Here is a 21,868-nt window from a genome sequence, read left to right as displayed (position 1 = left end):
AGAAAATAGATAATTCCTCTATTAATTTCTCTGACCTAGAACAGGAAGGAAGACAGAAAGGTTACTCAATTCTTTAATGAGGGAAGGATGCCCTGATACCAAAATTGGAATATAACATTTTCCTGTTATTGTCAATCTCACGAACAGAAGTAAAAACCCTGAAGAATATATTAACAATCATTTTTAACAATATAAAATAATTTTCAACTTTATTCAAAAAATTTCACAGGCATACAAGAATGCTTAGTGTTAGGAAATCTATTAATGTCATAGATTAAATCAATATGGAAAAGGGAAGTGAAAAATCACATGATAATCTAAAAAGATGTTATAAAGGCATTCAATTAAAATTTAACTTCCATAATTGACCACCAACTCATAGGGGGGAAAATTCTATCTTAAATCTACATCCTATATTATGCTTAACAGTAAAACCCTAGAAGCAGTATTATTAAAATTATTACAAAGAAAAAGATACTTGCTATCAACAATATCATTGAACACTGTTCTGGAAATTCTTGCTAATACGGTAAGGCAGGAAAATGAAAAATAAAATTTTCACTTTCATTTTGAAAATCCCTGCCAAATTATTACAGATGGAAGTCTGCTGTACCTCACAGGTATGCTGATTTAGGAAAAAGAAATACACTGCTCAAAGCTCTATTCTCCCACCTCACTCTTTTTACAAAAAAAGAAAAAATTTAAAAGCTCTGCTATGAGCCAAAGACCAAATAGCACTCCAAGGGTAATCAAACAACCTAGCCAGTTTTGGATTAGTGAGAGGAATAAAGATTATATATAAAGTTAGTTGGAGCAAATACTCTTGTTGTTTTTTCTGTTTGAAGACTCTCCTTCTTAGAACCTATCTCCCAGGTAATTAACACAGTCTGTGGAGGATCATGCCTTCTAGAAGAAAGAGATTCCCCTCTGTTTCTGCAACGGCAATGTGGTACCAATCAAACATTTTTTATTGAGCATTTACTAGATGTCAGGCATTGAGACTGCTGCTGAGAATAAAATAAGGAAAATACTTACCATTTATTTTATAATCGAGAAGATAATCAAGAAACCAAGGCAATAAGAGTAAGAATGGTATGTGCTATTTTAGGGAAAGAACACCATACTGTGGGGTAATACAAAACCTAGTCTTGGGAACTTACAGAAAAACCTGTAAAGGAAATGACAAGACTTCAAAGATGAACAGGCATTAGCCAGCCATGGAAAGAGAATCCTAAGTGTCTTCTGAGCAGGGAGATCAGCTCATACAAATAAGCAGGAGAGAGGATAGTTCATTAAAAAACTGAAAAGCCAGGGTGGCTGGACTATAATCATAAAGAGAGGGAGAAATATAGTGAAATAAAATTATGGTGACTAAAAAGAAGAGTCACAGATCTTGCAAGATCTTTTAGGGAATGCTAAATATTTAAGTTTCAACTTCATTTTGAAGGCAGTGAAAAGTACAGTGGACATTGGTTGTTTATCTACCTACCATGCACTCTTCAGTCCACTTCCCCTAATATTAGTTAGATGTTCATTAGGGTGCCTGTATCTTACCCAAGTTACCTGTATATTCATACTTTGGGAGACACTTAAACCATACTGAATTCCAGAGATAAGCCAAACCAGGCAGGGCAATTCCATGTACTTGCTGCCATTTTAAGTCAGATAATCCAAGTCTAAAGCCAATTAGATACATTCCCTCTATGAAGGTCAACTGATTTGGGATCTCAAATCCCAAATACCCTCCACAGCAGTACCTTGATTAGAATGGAATACTTAGGAGAAGATGTATGTTTACCAGGGGGGTAGGACTCTTAGGGATCATCTTAGAATTCTGCCTCTAATAGTCTTCCCTTTACCCTCCAAAGATTCAATCCCTCCATTCACCCATCTCAATATTCCCAAAGTCTCAACCAATCACAACATTAATTCAAGTCCAAAATCTCAAAATCTCAGCTCAAAAATTCCAAATCTCATCATCTAAATTTGTTGCAGATGAGGGTCCTGCGTGTTACCATTCAGTATAGATAGATCTTGGGCAAAATTCCACTCCATCCGTGGACCTATGAAACTGAAGAGACAGATTATCTGCCCCCAACACTCCAAGCATTCAATGGTTGGACAGGCATAGGATGACAATTGTAGAAATTCCTGTTCAAAATGAAAAAAAGTGGAAGGTAAAAAGGACTCCATAACAGTTTTGAAATCCAGGTGGGCAAATGTTGGATTTGTCTTAATTAGCTTCAAGCCTCTGTGGCTCTCAGTTCTGCCCTGCTAATCATCCTTTTTCATGAAAGACAGCAACTGTTTACAGCTGAGTACTTTTATGGGCCTGATTCCGGATGCAGCCTGCTTTCACATTGTACTCTGTTTCTTTAAGTCCCAGGTGGCAACGTTTCTGCTGTACAACTTTCTCAAGAAACTTGTGGGTCTTGAACACATTTCACTGGGTCTTCTGCATTAGCAAAAGTCACACCCACAAATCTTTTGGAGATAACACCTTCTCTATCTAGGCTGCTGCTGAGAGGCCTGAGGGATGATACTCAAACTTCCTACAGGCTATCTGGTTGAGAAGATCTGTAGATCTTCTGTAGAAGATCTGTAAGATTCTCAATATCTTAAAAGAGCCCTTTATGTGATTAAATACTTTGACCTTTTGGTCTATAGAAGATTTTTAGTGAAAAGTTGTTCAGCCACACCCTCTTGGTTTTCCCTATGCCACACTTTCAGAAGCAATCTCCCTTTTGCCATATAGATCAGGGTAAGAATTTCCCAAATCATCAAGTCCTGGTTCATTTAATGATTCTTCCATCAATTTATTTCTCTCCTCTTGTATTTTACTATAAAGCAGCAAGAAAAAGTCAGATCACACCTCCAAGCCTTTCCTTGGAAATCTCCTCAGCTAAATATACAAGTTAACACGTATACATTGTGCAAGAGACACTTCTTTTAAGCTTCCTGCCACTATATAACAAGGAACTTCCTCCAGTTTCCAAAATCATGTTCCTCTCTTCCTTCTGAGCTCTCTCTGGCAGCAGTCTCCAAGTCCAGAGTCCTGCAAACAGCCTGTCAAAACAATTTAGGTCTCTCTATCATGTTTCCTCTGCTCACTGCCCAATTCCAAAGTGATTTCTACATCTGTAGGTATTTGTTACAGGTATCTCCTCCTTCCATATCTTTTTATACCTGAGTACATTATAAAGCCCTTGTGCAACTAGGCCAGTCTCTTTGACTGTCTCTAATTCCCTTATCAGGATTTCTTAGTTATTAATTTACTCTAGGAAGTTATCCAACATTTCCTGACTTTCACAGTCTCAAGGCCATCAAATCAAAAGTTTTTTCTCTGAACCCTGAGAATGTTTGTTTCCTTTTTAAATTTTGTCTCAGTATGTGGTTCTCTACACTTAAAATTCCCAAGGTGACTCATCATTTCCATATCAACAAGCAACTATTTTCTGTGGATTAGAATTAGTCTGGAGTAGTAGACCCCTCTGCCTGCCTTCCCAACAAGCCTGGATATCATTCCATTCCTTTGTTCCAGTCCTGAATTTCCTCTCACCAAATCGTTCTCATTTCTAATGCTTGTATACTTTTCATTAACCTGCTTTCAAGGAAAAATATTTTGCCATTACCACAAAAACTGTAATTCTAGGTGTAGAATCTGTTCCAAGATTATGATTTTTTTCTTGTTAAATACGTGAATGAATTAATTCAAAAGCGTTGGAAGACCTGTGTAGACTTTTTGAGGGCCGATATCTAGCTAAATTCTCTTTTACAGCGACGCCCTGTTCTTGTGCAGACTAAGCAAATTGTAAGCCTCACAAATATGCAAAACACAGTATTTAGGTTAGTATCATAATAAGAATATAATGCGACAAATTAAGTTTTTGTTTCTACATTATTTTATCTATGCTACTAAGAAAATCTGATGCTACGGCAGCACTCAGTTCCTGAAGTACCTTATAAGAACCAACTCTCCCAACTGCTGTGTTGTTATCTGAATGGATTACTCCTTTTATCAGGTTTTCTTTTTCCCCTTTAGAGGACTTTGGACACTGATGCTCCATTGATAATTATTAAGATGAAATTTTGATTATTAATGGATTATTAATCCATATAATACTGTATTTTCCTAACCATTAGTTTAGAATACATGCATGCTTATTTTATTCCCTAAACCAATAGATGTATCTATGATCAAATGAAAAAGCTTAAGTCAGAGTAAATACACTGTAACTCAGAGTGTTAGAGTAAAAGAAAACATACCTTTAAAAGAAATGTATTGGTTTCAATATACAGACTCAGCAATTCAGGGGTCTAATATATTTATGGAGAAAAGATTCTATCTTCTGAAATTTCACTTAGGGAATAGTAAGTCCTAAATAGGAAAGCCCAGATATATAGTTTATTCTTATTTAAAAACTGTTATGCAAAAATTTAACATGGATAAGAATATTGGTCATGCTAATTCAAGGTGATGAAGAAAGACTAGCTGACAGTTGTAGTTGCTTTTAAACCCACAACTTCCTCCAATTAAACTTCCTCTAAAGGAAAAAAAAAAAACATAGAAGCTAAATGGAACATATTCTGATAAGGCAACTGCCAGATAGAATTTTACGTGTCAAATTCACAGTTTCTACCAAAACCAACACACAAAGCAGTGAAGTAACGTCTAAATTCATGTAGTTAAACCAAGACCTGAGACTACAATTTCTATATTTTTTTCTTAAAAACCATAAAAGTGAAATTCTGTCAAAATATCCGTATCACATGGTTGCATAACAGTGTGGACACTACTGAACCGTGCACTTAAAAATGGTTAAGAGAGTAAACTTTATGTTACGTATATTATAGCACAATTTTTTTAAAACCAGAAAAAAATCTACATTATGAAAAAATACAGTTTAAATCATTACAATTTCTATTTATGTGAATTTCTACTAAAATAAGAGAATTTAACTAGTTATTAAAATAAGACAATATTACAATAAAATCTCTGAATTATTTAACACTTGTTCAGAATGTAATAAAACTGGTTTATAAAATTTTCATATTTCTCCTCCCTTTCCTAGTTTCGGAAATAAAAATGCAAATAGCATAAAAATGAAATAGAGTAACTTAACTATTAAGTTAGCCCAAATCCACTGTGGAATGAGGGGAAAACTAACTAGGCTACTGCTTATTGTACTTCAATGTCAACAATAAAAATAAGCTGTGTGGTAGTTATTACAAGTATTCACAAAGATTCTAGCTCTTTTCCTTCTTGGTTAGATGAGTAAAACTAGGGATGGCCATGGGACTTGCTCTGGGCCAAGAAATGAGAGTGGAAGAGATAGTATCACTTCCAGGCAGAAGCTTTAAGAGCCAAAACATGCTTCACCATATTCTTTTTCTGTCTGCTTCAGTGACTGGTAATATTGTAAAGACTGGCTGTTCCTCAGCCAGGATTCTGGAATAAAACTGATAATGAAAAGGAAGAGAGTTCCAGCAAATCCACAAAGAACATACAGCATAAGTAAAAATAAACTGTTGCTCTTTTAAGTCTTTCAGATTTTGAGTATTCTGTTACCACAGCATAACACCAGACTATCCTGATACAGATATAAAAACTGCATGCAAGGCAGCTGTGTAAAGAAAAGAATGGATTTCTACAAATGAGAGAGATGGAAGGATGGGCAGGAAGTGACAGGCTTCTATCCCTCCCCTGCCTGGGGCAGCTGCTCCAACAGAAGGCTTCCATCAGAGTACTGATTACAGGGCATTAGGAAAAGTCGTGAATGACAGAGAGCTCAGGGTGAGGGGCAGAATAAGCCTTGCCACCATAGGCAGGTTGCTAGAGCTGGAGGAAAGCCTCTTCTATGCCTTCCCCTCCCAACCTGTAGCCAGGTGCTGAGGAAAAGTAGGCTCCGCCCAAATGCCACCTCTCTCCTTCTTGCCATTTGAGGAAATCTGAACTTTAGTCTTGAGAGAATACAACAAGGTTCATCCGTGAGGCGTCAGGCCCATTTCTTAGCATGCAAGTACAAAAGCTGCCATACAGGTTTGTAGCCATCCTAGAGGATTTCATCCAGAGAAGATATTCAAGGACCAAGTTACTCATGCTACAGTTTCTTGTTTCTTGTGGTCCTAATAAAGGCCGAGGAGGAGCTCAACTTTGAACAGAATCAACTAGTTTCTGCTGGTGAGGTGGGTAAAGTGTATTACAGAACTCAAAACTGGGAACTCCATCAGTTCATTTCATCTGTAACTTTTAGGATCACCTCATACAATTGTACAGGCTGTGGCCTGAATAACAGCACCCAACCAAGGAGGGGAGTGGTGGACTCTGAAGCTGCATCCACCAAGAAGGGCTACTTTTTTGTATTTCACACAAAGGTGCCTTCTGTTTGTCAAGATATGTGCCTACAGGTACCTTAGAGACTAGCTTACTGTTCCTTATCCACATTTATCAGAATTTCTTGGAGACCATCCTTAGGGGTACTCTAGAGGAGACTTACTATGTACCAGACAATCATGGGACTGACCACTCTGGAACTCCTTGAGGTATGATCCTTCCTGAAGATTACCATGATGACCTGCAGTGTATGTTTGTGAACTTGGACCACATAGTGCCACATTCCTGTGTCTCAATGAGGAATATGGGCACGCCACTGGAGAATATTCTTCTACTAGAATTCTACATCCTGGAAGAAACCCTTCAGTGGATGGTGGTTTAAGAGAACTTCTACAGCACTACACCAATCAAATGACATCACTCTGATGTGCTAGAGCACAGGTTTTCTTAACTTTGACACTTGATATTTTGGACCAGACAATTCTTTGTTACGGAATGGGGGGCTGTCTTGCGATTTGTAACATATTTGACAGTAGCCCTGTTTTTATCTACTAGATGCCATTAGCACTGCTCGCCCACCCCCAACTCCCAACTGTATAAAAAAATGTCTCCAGACATTGTCAAATGCCCTCTGGCGGGTAAAAATGCACCAGGTTGACAACAACTCTGCTAGATCTACACTTCCATTTCCAGTATGAGACTGACGGCAAGAAGATAGGTACTGGGACTAAGATGCCCACCACTATTTCCACCAGCCCTATGGCATTTGAGGCTGATGGAGGGCTCCCCTTGAGATCCCACTGGCAAACAGACAAAGAAACTCTGCCCAGCAAGTTGAGATAGCCTTACTCCCATCAGGCAGAAAAGAATGAACCTTGACTTTTTGCTTGCTTTTCCTCCCCTATCTCATCCCTCCCTCCTTCCATTAACCCCTCCTTCTACTTCTCCTAGAAGTAGAACCATGATTCCAAGCCACTTAGATGATTTATCTTCCCAGACAAGATGTAGCCCAATAGCAAACTTTGCTACTGACCCCCTGCCAGCTCTGGCCTGGCATACAATGTAGACATGCCCTGACGTTGGCCAGAAAAGTCTGGATTGCTATATTCCCAGCAGCCTCTTTAGCTTGCCTACTTTAGAAAGCCACTGTGGGCAGAAGCCCAGGCTCACAAACAGACTGATCAGTTTATACAACCTGAATGGATTGATATTTATCAAAACAGGGACATGGCCTGATCCTTGGACATGGATTGGGTAGTCTAATGCCTGCCTTCCCCCAGGCAAGGCCTGACACTAACTCCACTGCATTTAGATACTAGCTAGACTTCTTAACCTTAACACACAAACACACATCAAAAATATATCTCATAAGCAATGGGGGAGGGGGGGACTATATTCCTTACTCATAGTTCATGCCAAAGTTAGTTCCATATGAATCAAAGTTTAAGCATAAAAATGCAGCTATAAGAGCACTATAAAATATGGGAGAACGTTTAATAAAATTGGAGTGAAAATGGCCTTTCCAATCAAAGCACAAAACTCAGGTCATGTGAGAGATTTCTTTGATCAAGTCGTTCCACGTCTACAAATCTATCTTACAGATATACTTGCATAAGTGGACAAAGAAATATATGTAACATCACAGAGCATAATGAACAGCAGGCTGAAAATGATATGTGTCCACTTATATCAAATCCAGTCCTGGATATATCAAACGTCCAGTCAATTGATGAAGTCTGACTGAATAAAATATGGCACTTCGATACAATGAAATATCACGCAGTTATGAAAATGACTAAAGAAGATTTAAATATACCAATATGAAACGACCTATCAGATATATTGCTAAGTGAACACAAGTTACAGAAAGAATATGTAATGCCTTCCCTTTTATGCAAATAAAATAGCTATATGGAGAGATTTCTGCTTATGTATACAGACTGTAAGTATTTCTAGAAGGACACAAAAGAAATTTATGTGGGTGCCTCTGGAGAGGAAGATGGGTCTGGAAAGGAAGGAAACTTGATTTTTATCGTATATGCTTTGAAGTTTTTGAATTAGTTTTTAGATTGTGCATAAAATCCATCACAGAAAAATGAAATTAAAGAATAAAATTCAAAGGAAAATTTCAAAAAAGAATAGCAAATAACATATATATATATAAAATAACTGAGAAAATTCTTACCTTTCTCTGCAAAATTTAAGTGAATGTAGTATGGCAGGTCTCTTTTGACGTAAATTCCATAAATGTAAGGTGTCATCAGCCAAGGCACTCACAAGAGCTCCCTTAAAAATAAAGTGTAATATATTTTATATAGAATACATTTACACACATTAATGCTACTAAAGAGCTACCAAAAAAATCTTCCCAAATTTCAAAACTCTCTGCCAGTAGATTTAGTTCTGAGAAACATTTGCCTCACCCAAATTCTAAACAGCAGATGTAAAAGAGTGTATCATGTGTATACGTATGTATAAAAATTGTTTCAACTTCAACAATTTAAAGTATAATTTAACCTTATAAACTAAAAGTGTACTAGGATCTAGTTGGATATAGTTATAGTTGATAACTACCTATGTAAAATTAGAAGTCAGACTATAAGTTACTTGGTCCCTATAGTTCATCCTTCCTTGACTATATGATATGAAGTAACCTTCCCATTTTATTTGCCTTAAGACAAATCCTTATGAATCCTTATGAATGTACTCTGCTTGGATCATAATTCTACTACTAGAATGATATGGAAAACAAAAATAGCATTCAGCACTGTATAATTTCAGTGTCCAAAGGGCTGAAAAATCTGACTAATTTAGAAAGTTAAAACAGCTGATACTATTAAATACTATTAAGTCTGGAGAAGAAAACCCTTGGCAGTATTTGAGAATCATGCAGGGGGCTCAGTCTCACCCCAGACCTGACAAACCAGAAATTTCAGAGCAAGGACCATTGCAGGTGTATTTTTAAAAATCTCCAGAGGTGATTCTGATGTATGAATAGGATTAAGAATCTATAGGCTAAGGCTGATTTATTAAGACATATGAATGTTTTTCCTCAAAAGAGGAAGATACTCCTTACCTGCACTGAGAGAATAAGACAAAAGACGCAACACGAAGAACTTTAATTTCAAAAAAAGATTTGCAATTCCAGTCCTTTAGGTTATTATGAGAAATCTTAAAATTTCCCTCTTTTAAAATAGGAGAGTTTCTCATTTATCTAAGAGAAAATATCTTTTATATTTATATAATTTATCTAAAATAGCTCTGAAGACAAGATTTACATTAAATGATCTCTCCAAGTGCTTTCCAATTTGAAATTCTATGAGGGCTCCTCTACTGTGTAACTCCTATTGCTACAACATGACTATTGGAAAACAGAAATATAGGAAGCCCACATACCCTTCCTTTCACTAGAAAGCATCCTCTTATCTCTATCACTTTGAAGCAGAGAAACTAAAAGGATTCAGAGTATCAAAGCTTTGTACTCTTCATTCTTACTTCCAGCAGTTTCAGACCAGGTCATCTTCTTTCTCAAGGTGTTTGCCCCATCTTTGTATTTCAAGGAAGAAGAGAAGATGTGGGGCCAAAATGGCAATCATAGCTGACTGCCTGCGGTGGCTCACTTACCTACATGTGCTTTTCCAAAACTGAAAGCAAACAGCTACTCCCAGTTGTCAGATTCCCACAGCCATCACCATGTAAATATTCATATTCTGCTAAGCATTTTTTAAAAACTGTCATTTTTAAGTACTTAAAAATGTAACATTTAAGCATGTAAAATAACAGTCATAGCAAAGAACTTTATGATAAATTCTGTAGAAAAGCAGCTTACGTTATGAATAATGAGAGCATCAACTAGTTAAGATTTCTAAAATTTAGGCATATAAGTATCTATTTGCAATGTGTTATTTACATTGGCTCATACTGCTTAAAAAAAAATAATCTCAACACAAGTATAAAGATGGAGAATAGGTTAGTGGTTGCCAGGGCTTAGGGACTGAGAGCAGGAGGGGGTGCAATTAATTATAAAGGGATAGCCTGAGGGCATGACTTCACAGTGATGGGACCGATCTGTAATCTTGTTCCTGCTGGTCATTACACGAAATGTATGCAGGGAATAAAACTGCATGAAACTATGCACACATACACACAATGAGTGCATGTAGAAACTGGTGGTGAAATGTAAATAAGGTCTGTAGTCTAGTTAAGAGTATTGTATTGATGTCTTTCTCTTGGTTTAATATTTTACTATTGTTACATAAAAGTTACTATTGGGGGAAATGGGGGAAGGGTACATAGGACCTCTCTATTCTGAAACTAATTGCCAGTCTAATTATTTCATAATAAAATTTTTTTTTAAAAAAAGGAAAAATAATCTCACATATGGATTCAACAACTTTCTACACTGTGATATTTTTATGTGTATTTTAACATTTTACGATGTCTATTATTCAGCTCTACACAGAATACTGAAGTTTTTAAACACTTCCTCTGACCCTGAAAAACCTACACGATTGCATATCATTTGGATCAGTTTTACTAAAATTTTTATATTACCCTCTTTAACTCTTTACATCAATACTGCCTCTCTTAAATCCTCTGATATGAAGAAAAGATTTATCAAAAGCCGAAAGTATCAACTATTTTTTTTTCTCTCATATACATCTAGAAATTTATTCCATGAAACCCAAGGACTTAGGGGCAAAAAGAATGCCCACAAATTATCCTCACATCTAAGTATAGCAGAATCTTTCCTAGAGTAATTTTTCTTCTAGCTTTTCTAGCTTCTAGCTTTTCCTTCTAGCTTTTTTCCTTCTAGCTTCTCCTGCCTGTCACTACTTGCAGTAAACATCTACTGTCAGAGCTGCTCATACTTTTTTAAGACATGCAAACACATTGTTTACTCTGCTAATAAAATGATGTATCTCTAGCTCCTTCCAAACTTTACACTCTGTCAGAAAGAAAGGCATCAATTACTTCAACCAATAAGTGACACAACAAGAACTTTGGACAATAACCAGTTTCTAATGGACTTTGGTTTCCTGGATGTATTTCAAAACAACCCACTGGAGAAATACAATTTGTTATTTATAATAAGGTCAATCTTTGAAAAAACTTTAATGTAGATTTTTATATGTTACATAACTTTCAATATTCTTGAAATAAAATTTAAATGCAGCACACTGTACCAAAAAGATCTACCTTATGCCATTCTATTTTCAATACTGTTTTGAGAAACATCTTACATTATTTATGTAACTGTCTGTGATGATGCCTTAAAGTGAATTACTATTAGCTCTGACCTACAAGAAATTCATTTTTGTTCAAATATTTAAATATAATTGCATGCAAGGATTCTGAAAGATGGTATGTGGCCCTATTTCATACATAAGCTGGTGAGATTAAAGCAATTCACTAACCTCATTAATCAGGAACTGGAGCTGGATTACTGCAGCTCCACTGTCATGCTGGCAATAACATTCTACTCCTGGACGACCAAAGCTGTCATTAATTTCATTAAGGAGTTTATGGTATGTGTGAGCTTTTTTATAGCAATTGATAAGTTATATAATAGACTCAAATATTTCAATGACCTGATACAGGCTATTTACTAAGGTTGAGATTTAGAGTTAGGTGATTACACAGCAATCTAATCAGCTAGTTCCTGTTGATAATCAGAATTTTCAGAGATTTCAGGTCTAACAGAAATAAGACAACTGTCCCTTCTAGAAAAAAACAATTAAAAATAGCAATATACAGAACCAAGCTACATGTATTTGATATATTTTACTCTGGCCCAAGTCTTTTTCTTTCCCTTAAAGTAAAAAGAAGAGAAAAGGGAGTTGATCTGTAGTGCTTCCAATTTTGCTGAAGTCAAGAAACAAATCTGAAAAGTAGACAAATGTCATTTTAGAATATTGCTTTTAGGTACAATCTTCTTACTGGCATCTTTCATTCCTGTAGTGTCATTTTTAAACAGTGTAAGCTAAAAATATAATGAAGAACCACATAACTATGTTTGTAATTGTGACAGGTTATATCACCAATGAATGTATCAATGTTTTACAATACGTTTGAACACAGATTAATATGTAAATATCCATTAATTTGCATATAACAGGAAACGTACAGCATTTTCTATATGTTAAGCATTATAGTAAACTTGTCATATAATTAATTCATTTCATCCTCACAACCATAAAGAATATGTAATTTTCCCCATATAAACAGATAAGAAAACTGAAGCACAGAGAAATTAACTTGTCCCAAGTCATACAACTAGAAAGTATAGCAGAAATTGAATTTGAATAAGCATTCTAGCTCCAGAGTCTATACTCTTAATTGGTAAGTTATGCTGAGTAAAAAAACAAAACCAAAAAACTCCAAACACTTACAGAACTTACTACATGCCAGGTATTGTTATACGCTTTTTACCTTCATAAATTTGAGATAAGTTAGCCATTTTAACACACTGCTACACTAATATTTTCACTAGTTAATATTAACTGAAAATAAAAAGTTAAATCTAAAAATAAAATTTGATGGGATTTAATAAAATTATAGCCCTCTTTATACAAAGTCACATTCAAGTGAACAGACTATTTCTATATGCTGTTAGTACATGCCCTATGGTTCTTCTTTTTTTTTATATATATTGTGTACGATTTATATGGAGGAAGATACAATAAGTTCTAGAAAGATAAAGAAAAATCATGAAAAACATATTACATAACGAAAAAGAAATACATAGATATTAATGAAAACTGGGGTATGTGGCAAGTATCAAAGCATAATGAATTTACTAACAAATGACATTCTGTACCATACATGCAATATTATGAAAGTGAATTTTGCCCACTCTGTTTTAGTGAATACTATTAACCAAAAAACACGATAGAAGATGATTTTAAATGAATTCCTAGCCAATATATACAGAGAAGATATATCAGTAAAAATGCATAACAAACAAAATGCAATAAATGTGAATGTATAGGTAGCCACAATATATATAGACAGGTATTTCAATGACAACTGGTACAAAGCAGACAGCAAAATAATAAGTGTAAAAGAATTTCATTATTGTGCTCATTCATATTTTTACCCAGCAAGTAACAGGTCTATGGTTCTTCTTAATTAAAAATAATTGTACCAAAAGGTTAAATTCCTATTTTCTATATATATATTTTTTCCTTTGATTTCTAGAAGTCTTTCTAGGTGATATTTATTTTCAATGGTTTTTATTTTATTACTAGCAATTAACTCTTCTATTATTTTATAAACTAGTAGACTAATTGAACATGTTTAGCCTATAGTACCCTACTCTTTAAATACTTCAAAATTTTTATTACTATTATTAATATCAGTAGTAGTATTTTTGCTACATCAATTGCCCAAATGCAACTACATGAAGCTAAATTTGAAATTGCTACTATTGGCACTTGGTAGTGCTACCTCACACCCTGACAGGTCAAAGATAGGTCTACATTTCTGTTCATCCATTTCTTTTGTCAGATGACAGCAAAGACCTTCACCTTTTAGCCAGTATTTCTAATATCTAAGTAAGTCTAAGAAATTACTAATTTCTAAGTAATTCTAATCTTTCCAGTTAAAATTCTTTCTGGCACCAATTAGCATATTCTATATTCCCACCTTATATAAACGGAGTAAAATTTCTCTTATCTGACCATATCAGGATTAACTAAGTTAATTAAAAATGTAAGCTACCGGGTTTCCCTGGTGGCGCAGTGGTTGAGAGTCCGCCTGCCGAAGCGGGAGACACCGGTTCGTGCCCTGGTCCGGGAAGATCCCACATGCCGCGGAGCAGCTGGGCCCGTGAGCCATGGCCACTGGGCCTGCGCGTCCGGAGCCTGTGCTCCGCAACGGGAGAGGCCACAACAGTGAGAGGCCCGCGTACCTCAAAAAAAAAAAAAAAAAAAAAGCTACTGTAGAGGATTAAAAATTCTATTTACCTATTTTTTCATAAAACATACACAATTCTGCTAATCTTGTGATATTCACCAAAGATTATTTTCTTTAAGTGTGGATCTATTACTTAGGGTTCAGAATTGTTTTTCTTAAAGAAAACATAGCTGGAACTACCCGGGTATAAGATTTGCAGTTTACTTTTTTAAATGGCATTCTAAAGATACGGGAAATGCAAACTAAGTGCAACATTCGCACAGAGTCTTACTATTTCTTTTCCAGTCATCTACTGCTTTCTCATCCATATTGCATCAGACAGGAAATTTTAACTGATTAACCTTCATGAAGTCTTTCCAAAGTATCTATTTTTAAAAACACTATTTGCATTCACATTTCATCATTATTATATATTATTAAAGTGAATTTCTTGATAATATCAAACATAAAAGGCACAAACAGATTTGTGAATACACAAAACAGATTCATGGTAAGTAAAGAATATGCAAACACCTTTACTAATTTGGGCCTCCTGGAAAATAGCCTACTGGTCTTGAAACTTCAGTATGCTGTGGGCATCTATCAATATTTATTCACAGAGAATGAAAAGTGTCTGTAGCGACCTCCCTGGTGACACAGTGGTTCAGACTCTGAGCTCCCAATGCAGGGAGCCCGGGTTCAATCCCTGGTCAGGGAATTATATCCCATATGCATGCCGCAACTAAGGAGCACGCCTGCCACAACTAAGACCCGGTGCAACCAAATAAGTAAATAAAATATGAAAAACTAAATAGATTAAAAAAAAAAGTGTCTGTAAATCCAGGAAGTCAGTTATATGGAGATCAAGAAAGGTTTTACTCTTACTCTGTGTGTGACACTATTCTAGACAAAATTATACTTTTTATGACATTAGTATTAATATAGTCATTTTACTTCTAGCTAAGATGATAAATATATTTTCTTAAAAATAAGAACCACTTACTGAGTATCTACTAAGTTTTAGCCACCGTTTCTTAAATCCTCACAGTAACTTTAAAAGTTTGTTATCCCAGGAGTTCCCTGGTGGTCTAGTGGTTAGGATTCTGGGCTTTCTCTGCTGGGGCCTGGATTCAATCCCTGGTCGTGGAACTGAGATCTCACAAGCCGCATGGCACGGACAAAAATAAATAAATAAATAAAAGTTTGTTATCCATATTTCACAGATGATAATTCTGAGGCTTAGAGAAGTGTTTTTTTTTTTTTTTTTTTCCCCAAGGTTACTACTGATTTATTTCCCTTTTCCTTTGGAAAGGGTAGTACTGTGCTGCAACCAACCCTGAAGGGTCCTAACACTAAAAAAGCCCTATGGGGAAAAATTTTATAACAAATCATTACTTCATAATAACAAAGTTTAAAATTAAATTTTAAGTAATGGATATTGCTTATATATAATCAAGAGATATTAGTGTGGAAAGAACACAAGTTTCAGAGCAAGTAGTTCTCAATCCTGGTGGTATCAGAATTCTGGCTCTACTGCAGATTTACTAAACCCAAATTGCTGGAGAAGAAGCTTGAGTGGGTATTTTGTTGTTGTTGTTGTGTCCACTGTTATTGTTTAGGTGCCACAGGAACATCTGAGGCACAGCGAGAATTAAGACACCTACTTTCAAGACAATGCCAGCTCCGTAATTAGTTGCTGGGATCTGTGAAGAATTATTACACCACTCAGATTTCTCTATAAAATGCTATCTAGTCTAGCTTGCAGAATGGTGGTGAGAATTAAAACTGCAGACTAACCAGATGGTGGCTATTATCGTTATTTAACACAATGTATTCACTACTTTAACAAGAATTAAAGTTATCTTACAGTGAACAAATCGTAATGTAAGAATGTCAACTCAATATATTAGATCACAAAAGACCATGTCATAGATGCAAATATTCATATCCTTTACTACCTATAATGATTATTGCATATATGGTTCTCCTAATATTTGGCATTACTAAGTATTAACAGTTTTATTAAAAAATGGTCACTCACTACAACAAAGGTCTTCTTGGAAAATTCACATTTATTGTGGCTATGTTCAAAACTACATGAGAAAACAAAGCATCTGAAATGAAAATGAAGAAAAACCAAAAGGAAAGATTACATATAAATAATCTGCAAAGATATTTTTTATATGTAGAAATAGTCACTTATTGATCTGACATCTGCCCTTTTAATCCACTGTAAGGCAAATCCAAATTATAGGCTACACTGAATATTTCTTGGTGTCAGTTTATCTTACTTTCTAATTCTGAACTCCAATGTACCCTTTTAAAAATGTTGCAATCTTCCTATCTTAGATACCTTTAGTCTCAATTTTTCTACTGCTCACCTATCAAGAGCTTTGATGTCTACCTAACCAACCAGTCCTCTTTGTTTCTGGAGTAAACCAGCAGGACACAGGCCAGACACTTCCTGCACAGCTACACTCATGGTTTTTGTCCAGATAAGCACCATAAGAACTCCTGAAGAGGAGCTGCAGAAGGCAAGGCTGTTTGGTTGGGAGCAGAGTCGTTGAATACAGACATGATCTTTGAGTTCAGACATGATCCTCAGGGTGAGCAGGCATTCAGTCCCGTCTAAAACAACCATAAGACATTTGGTCCACACCAAAAGGTTCTTGATATTGGGTCCTGTCCAAAACCATTTTGCATAGACCAAATATGCTCATGGGCATTTTGGATAGGACTAAATTTAAAGAAACTTTTGGCATGGACCAAATGTCTTATGAGTGTTTTAGACAGGACCAAATGTCCTGCATTTTTTAATAAAACTGTTAATACTTAGTAATGCCAAGCAATAGGGGAAAAAGAAATATTTGAGGAAAAAAATAACATAATAAACCTACCAGTTAATGAAGAATAATCAGGAAGACATATGTAATGACAGATAAGCAGAAACAAAGACTAGATCCAGTAAAATCTTTTATTTTATAATACTGTACCACAAATTAAAAATCAAAATAAGCATTCATCCAACTGTCTAAATGGTTATTATATATACATATATATTTGGTTGGAAAGGGAGAGAGAAAAGAGGAATTTGGAGGCTTTTAAGTACATCATCATCATCGTAGTAGTTAAGACTTGTTGAACACTTAATGTGTCAAGCACTATACATGTATTACCTCAGAAGGAGTACCCTCTATTATAAGCTCAGTTTTGACAAATTAGGAAACTATGTACAACAAGGTTAAATAAATTAGCCAAAGCCATACAGCTAGTTAGTAAGGATGCTGGGGTTTGAACCCAAACAGTCTAACACCAGAACATACACAGATAGGCAGAGACACACACAAATCAAACCTCACTGCCCAAACAGCCAATTTTCACATGTAAATGTCACTTCCTGACTTATTTTAAGTCATTTTAAAACTGGAGAATTAACAATGAGGAAATACTTAAAATCAGTATCACTAAAGTCAGACTTGTCTAAAACAATAAAACTAGACCAAATGTAACTTTTAGTAGAAAGTAAACACCATAAAACCAATTAGGCATAAACAATAAACCAATCAAAAATTTTTTTCTAGGTTCATTCTTCATGTTTGTTCATGGTAATAAACACCTATTTTAATAATGAAGCACTATGGGCAAGCAGAATAAGCAAAAAGCTGGAGTTTTCTTTCTCAAAATCTGGAGTTCTGCATCTCAAAATTTCAACTAGAATTAGAATAGTCTCCTTACAAATATCATCATGTGTAAAATGATGAGCCAACAAACATTTTAGAGACTATAGCCATGTGAGAGGAACAGTTCTTAGTAAAGTTAAATAAGATACTAAAATGAGTAAACAACCCTGTCTTCAAAAAACAGAATCAAAACACTGTATTAGTAAAATAAAGGAAGAAAACCACATGATCATCCCAATAGAAAAAGCCTTTGACAAAATCCAATGCCCTTCCACGTTAAAGCACTCAAGGAGAAGGGAACTTCCTCAACTTGACAAAGGCCATATATGAAAAACCCACAGTTAACATTATTATACTAATGCTGAAAGACTGGATGCTTTTGTGCTAAGCTCAGGAAAAAGACAGGATGTCCACTTCTACCATTTCTACTCAACATTATTATACAGGACGTTCTAGCCAGGGAAAACAGGCAAGAAAAAGAAATACAAAGTGTCCATGTTGCAAAGGAAGAAATAAAGTAAAACTATCACTACACGATCTTGTAGATGGAAAATTTAAAATCTGAAAATTTACAATAAACTAAAAAATTCAATAAAAAACTATTAGAATGAATAAATGAGGTCAGCAAGGTTGCACAACATAAGATCAATATACAAAAATCAACTGTACTTCTACACACTGGCAATAAACAATCTGAAGTGGAATTAAGAAAATAATTCCATTTATAAGAATGTCACAAAGAATAAAATACCTTGGAATAAATTTATCCAAAGAAGTGCAAGACTTGTGCACTGAAAACTACAAAACATTGTTGAAACAAGATCTAAGTAAATGGAAAGACATCCCATACTCATGAAACAGAAGACATAATAATTGTGAAGATGGCAGTATTCAAACTGACCTACAAAATTAACACAATATCAGAATCCCAGCTGTTTGCAGAAACTGACAAGCTGATCCTAAAATTCACATGGAAATGCAAGGAACCCAGAACAGCAAAATAATCTTGACAAAGAAAAAAGTTGGAAGACTCACAATTCCCCAATTTCAAAACTTACTACAATGTTAGAGTAATCAAGACAGTGTGGTATTAGCATATAGGGTAGATATATAGCATATAGGGTATTAGCATATAGGGTAGATATATAGATCAATGGAATGATCTAAGAGTCCAGAAACAAATATTTATGATCAATTGACTCTGACAAGGATGTCAAGACACATTAATGGAGAAAGAATAATCTTTTCAACAAATGGTACTGGGACAAATGGATATCCACATGAAAAAGAATGAATTTGGATCCCTATCTCACACTATATACAAATGCTAGCTCAAAATGGAACAGAGATCTAAATGTAAGAGCTAAAACTATAAGACTCTCAGAGGAAAACATACGAGTTAATCATTGTGACCTCAGATAAAGTCATGGTTTCTTAGATATAAGACCAAAAGCACAAGCCACAAAGGAAAAAAAAAAAGATAAATTGGACTTCACCAAAATTAAAAGCATTTGTGCCTCAAAGGACACCATCAAGAAAGTGAAAAGACAATCCACGGAATGGGAGAAAATATTTGTGAATCATATCTTATAAGGATTTAATATCCAGAATATATAAAGAGCTTTAACAACTGAACAAAAAGACCACCCAATTTAAAAATGGGGAAAGAAAAATGAATAGACATTTCTCAAAAGATATGCAAATAGCCAAAGTATATATGAAAAGATGCTCAACATCATTAGTAATTAGGGAAATGCAAATCAAAACCATAATGAAATATCACTTCACACCCTCTTGTATGGCTGTAGTAAAGACAACAGCAAGGTTTGGTGAGGATGTGGAGAAATTAGAACCCTCAATTATTGCTGGGAGGAATGTAAAATGGTGCAGTCACTTTGGAAAATAGAGCGGTAATTCCTCTATTATATACTCAGAGTTAACATATGACTCAGCAATTCCACTGCTATGGATAAAAATAAGAGAAATGAAAACATACATACACAAAACTTCTACACAAATGTTCACAGCAGCATTATTCATAATAGCCAAAAAAGAGGAAAATCCAAATGTCCATCAACTGATCACTGGATAAATAATATGTAGTAGACTTATACAATGGAATATTCAGCCATAAAAAGAAATAATACACACTACAATATGGATAAACCTTGAAAATATCACGCTAAGTAAAAGAAGCCAATCATAAAAGACTACACATTATATGACTACATTTATATGAAATGTCCTAAATAAAATCTATAGAAAAAGAAAGTAGATATGTGGCTGTGAAGGATTGGGTAGAGAGGGTGATGGGGACGGACTGCTAATAGGTATAAGGTTTCTTACTGTGGTAATGAAAACGCTCTGAAATTAAAAAGGGCTGATGATTGCATAACTCTGAATATAATGAAAACCACTGAACTGTGCACTGTAAAAGGGTGAATTTTATGGTATATTCAAATATTTCAATAAAACGTATCTTAAAAAAGAATCAGCTTGAATGAATGAAAACAAATAGCCAAAAATAAGACTGAATTTAAAGCAAAAATGATTGTAGTTACTAATGAAACAAGTTAAAACATTATATTCTTAAATATAATTTAAAAATCCCTTTTATCTGAGATTTAAAAATATCTTTTATAAGCAACAAATGAATATAACTATTTAGCAATCTAAATGAAATGCAGCATAGTAAGAGGGCAAAATAAGACTAAACATTTTTGCAATTGAGCTTTTTTCTTTCTGTCCTGCACCCAATTTTTAAACATTTTAATTTCATTCAAGATTTGAACACAGGAAGTATTCAACAGATAAGAAACAATGAAAACGCAGTGTTCTCTTAAACAAATGAAGACCTCAATCATATAAAGAAATAGTATGGTTTTAGAAACACGTAAGAAAAATCCCAAGAAAAACATGTTTTTCCTTTATAAATCATGATCATTTATGTTCCATCTAATAGTGTAAAATACACATTAATCCTTAAAATATACATATAAAAAATTTTCAGGTAATTCCAATATAAAAAACAATTTATTGGGCTTCCCTGGTGGCGCAGTGGTTCAGAGTCCGCCTGCCGATGCAGGGGACAAGGGTTCGTGCCCCGGTCCGGGAAGATCCCACATGCCGCTGGGCCCGTGAGCCATGGCCGCTGAGCCTGTGCGTCCGGAGCCTGTACTCCGCGATGGGAGAGGCTGCAACGGTGAGAGGCCCGCGTACCGCAAAAAAAAAAAAAAAAAAAAAAAAAAAAAGTAGGGAAAAGATGCTTTGGTTCAAGATAGTAAGCTGAACATACATGTCTGCTATAACTCTGTTTTAAGAACCTGCTAAAAAAAAAAGTACAGCCAAAAGGTAAAAAAAACTTGGAAAATATAAGAAAAAAATGCACTATAAAAGACTTTTAGGAAAGGTAACATCGAATAAGAGAAAAAAAATGTTATCAAAGAAGTAACAGGTCAAAAATGTATTTTACTTAGCTTCTAAAAAAAAAATAATAATAATGTGTCTTCAGATGGAAGTACCCAGAATGATAAATGAAATAAGACCCATACCTAAATATACCACTGTAAAATCTTATCGCACAAACGCTTCAGACCCTATAGCCTACCAGGAAAAAAATTACCATTTGGATGGCAATAATAACACAAATAAAAGAAGAAACAAAGCAGAGCTTCTTATACTAAAGACTCTACTTTGTCTCCACATTTCCCATCTTGTAGCTCTTAAAAGGTAAAGAGAGCAAGCAACAGAATATTCCTTAACCATGTCTGCTTAACCCACTCATTTCTCTTAATTGAGAACTTTAATATGCATTGGGGATATAAATCGTAGTCCCTATCCTCAAAAGTCTTAAACTCTAGTAATGGAAATATAAAAGCAAGAGAGCACAGATAGGTGCACAGATACTCCCAAATGGTGCTCATTTTTGTAGACAAGAATTTAGCTTGAAAAGAAAAAA

At 35.0% G+C, this 21,868-nt stretch overlaps 1 protein-coding gene across 6 annotated transcripts in view; it reads right to left on the bottom strand.

The window, feature by feature from the left end:
- The window catches only part of STXBP5 (syntaxin binding protein 5), a 165,692-nt gene that overhangs the window by 126,984 nt on the left and 16,840 nt on the right, over positions 1–21,868 (bottom strand). For all 6 annotated transcript variants that reach the window (XR_013830897.1, XM_079939884.1, XM_079939885.1 and 3 more), the window contains exons 3-4: positions 11,752–11,833; positions 8,520–8,620 (exon numbers count right to left, since the gene is read on the bottom strand). Coding sequence is in view for 5 of the 6 variants with exons in the window: in XM_079939884.1 (XP_079796010.1) it covers positions 8,520–8,620; positions 11,752–11,833 (183 nt within the window). In the remaining variant the exon portion in view is untranslated. The remainder of the gene's footprint in view (positions 1–8,519; positions 8,621–11,751; positions 11,834–21,868) is intronic.

Source organism: Stenella coeruleoalba (assembly GCF_951394435.1).
Source record: "Stenella coeruleoalba genome assembly, chromosome: 12".
NCBI lineage: Eukaryota > Metazoa > Chordata > Mammalia > Artiodactyla > Delphinidae > Stenella > Stenella coeruleoalba.
This window is presented reverse-complemented; position numbering and strand designations above follow the sequence as displayed.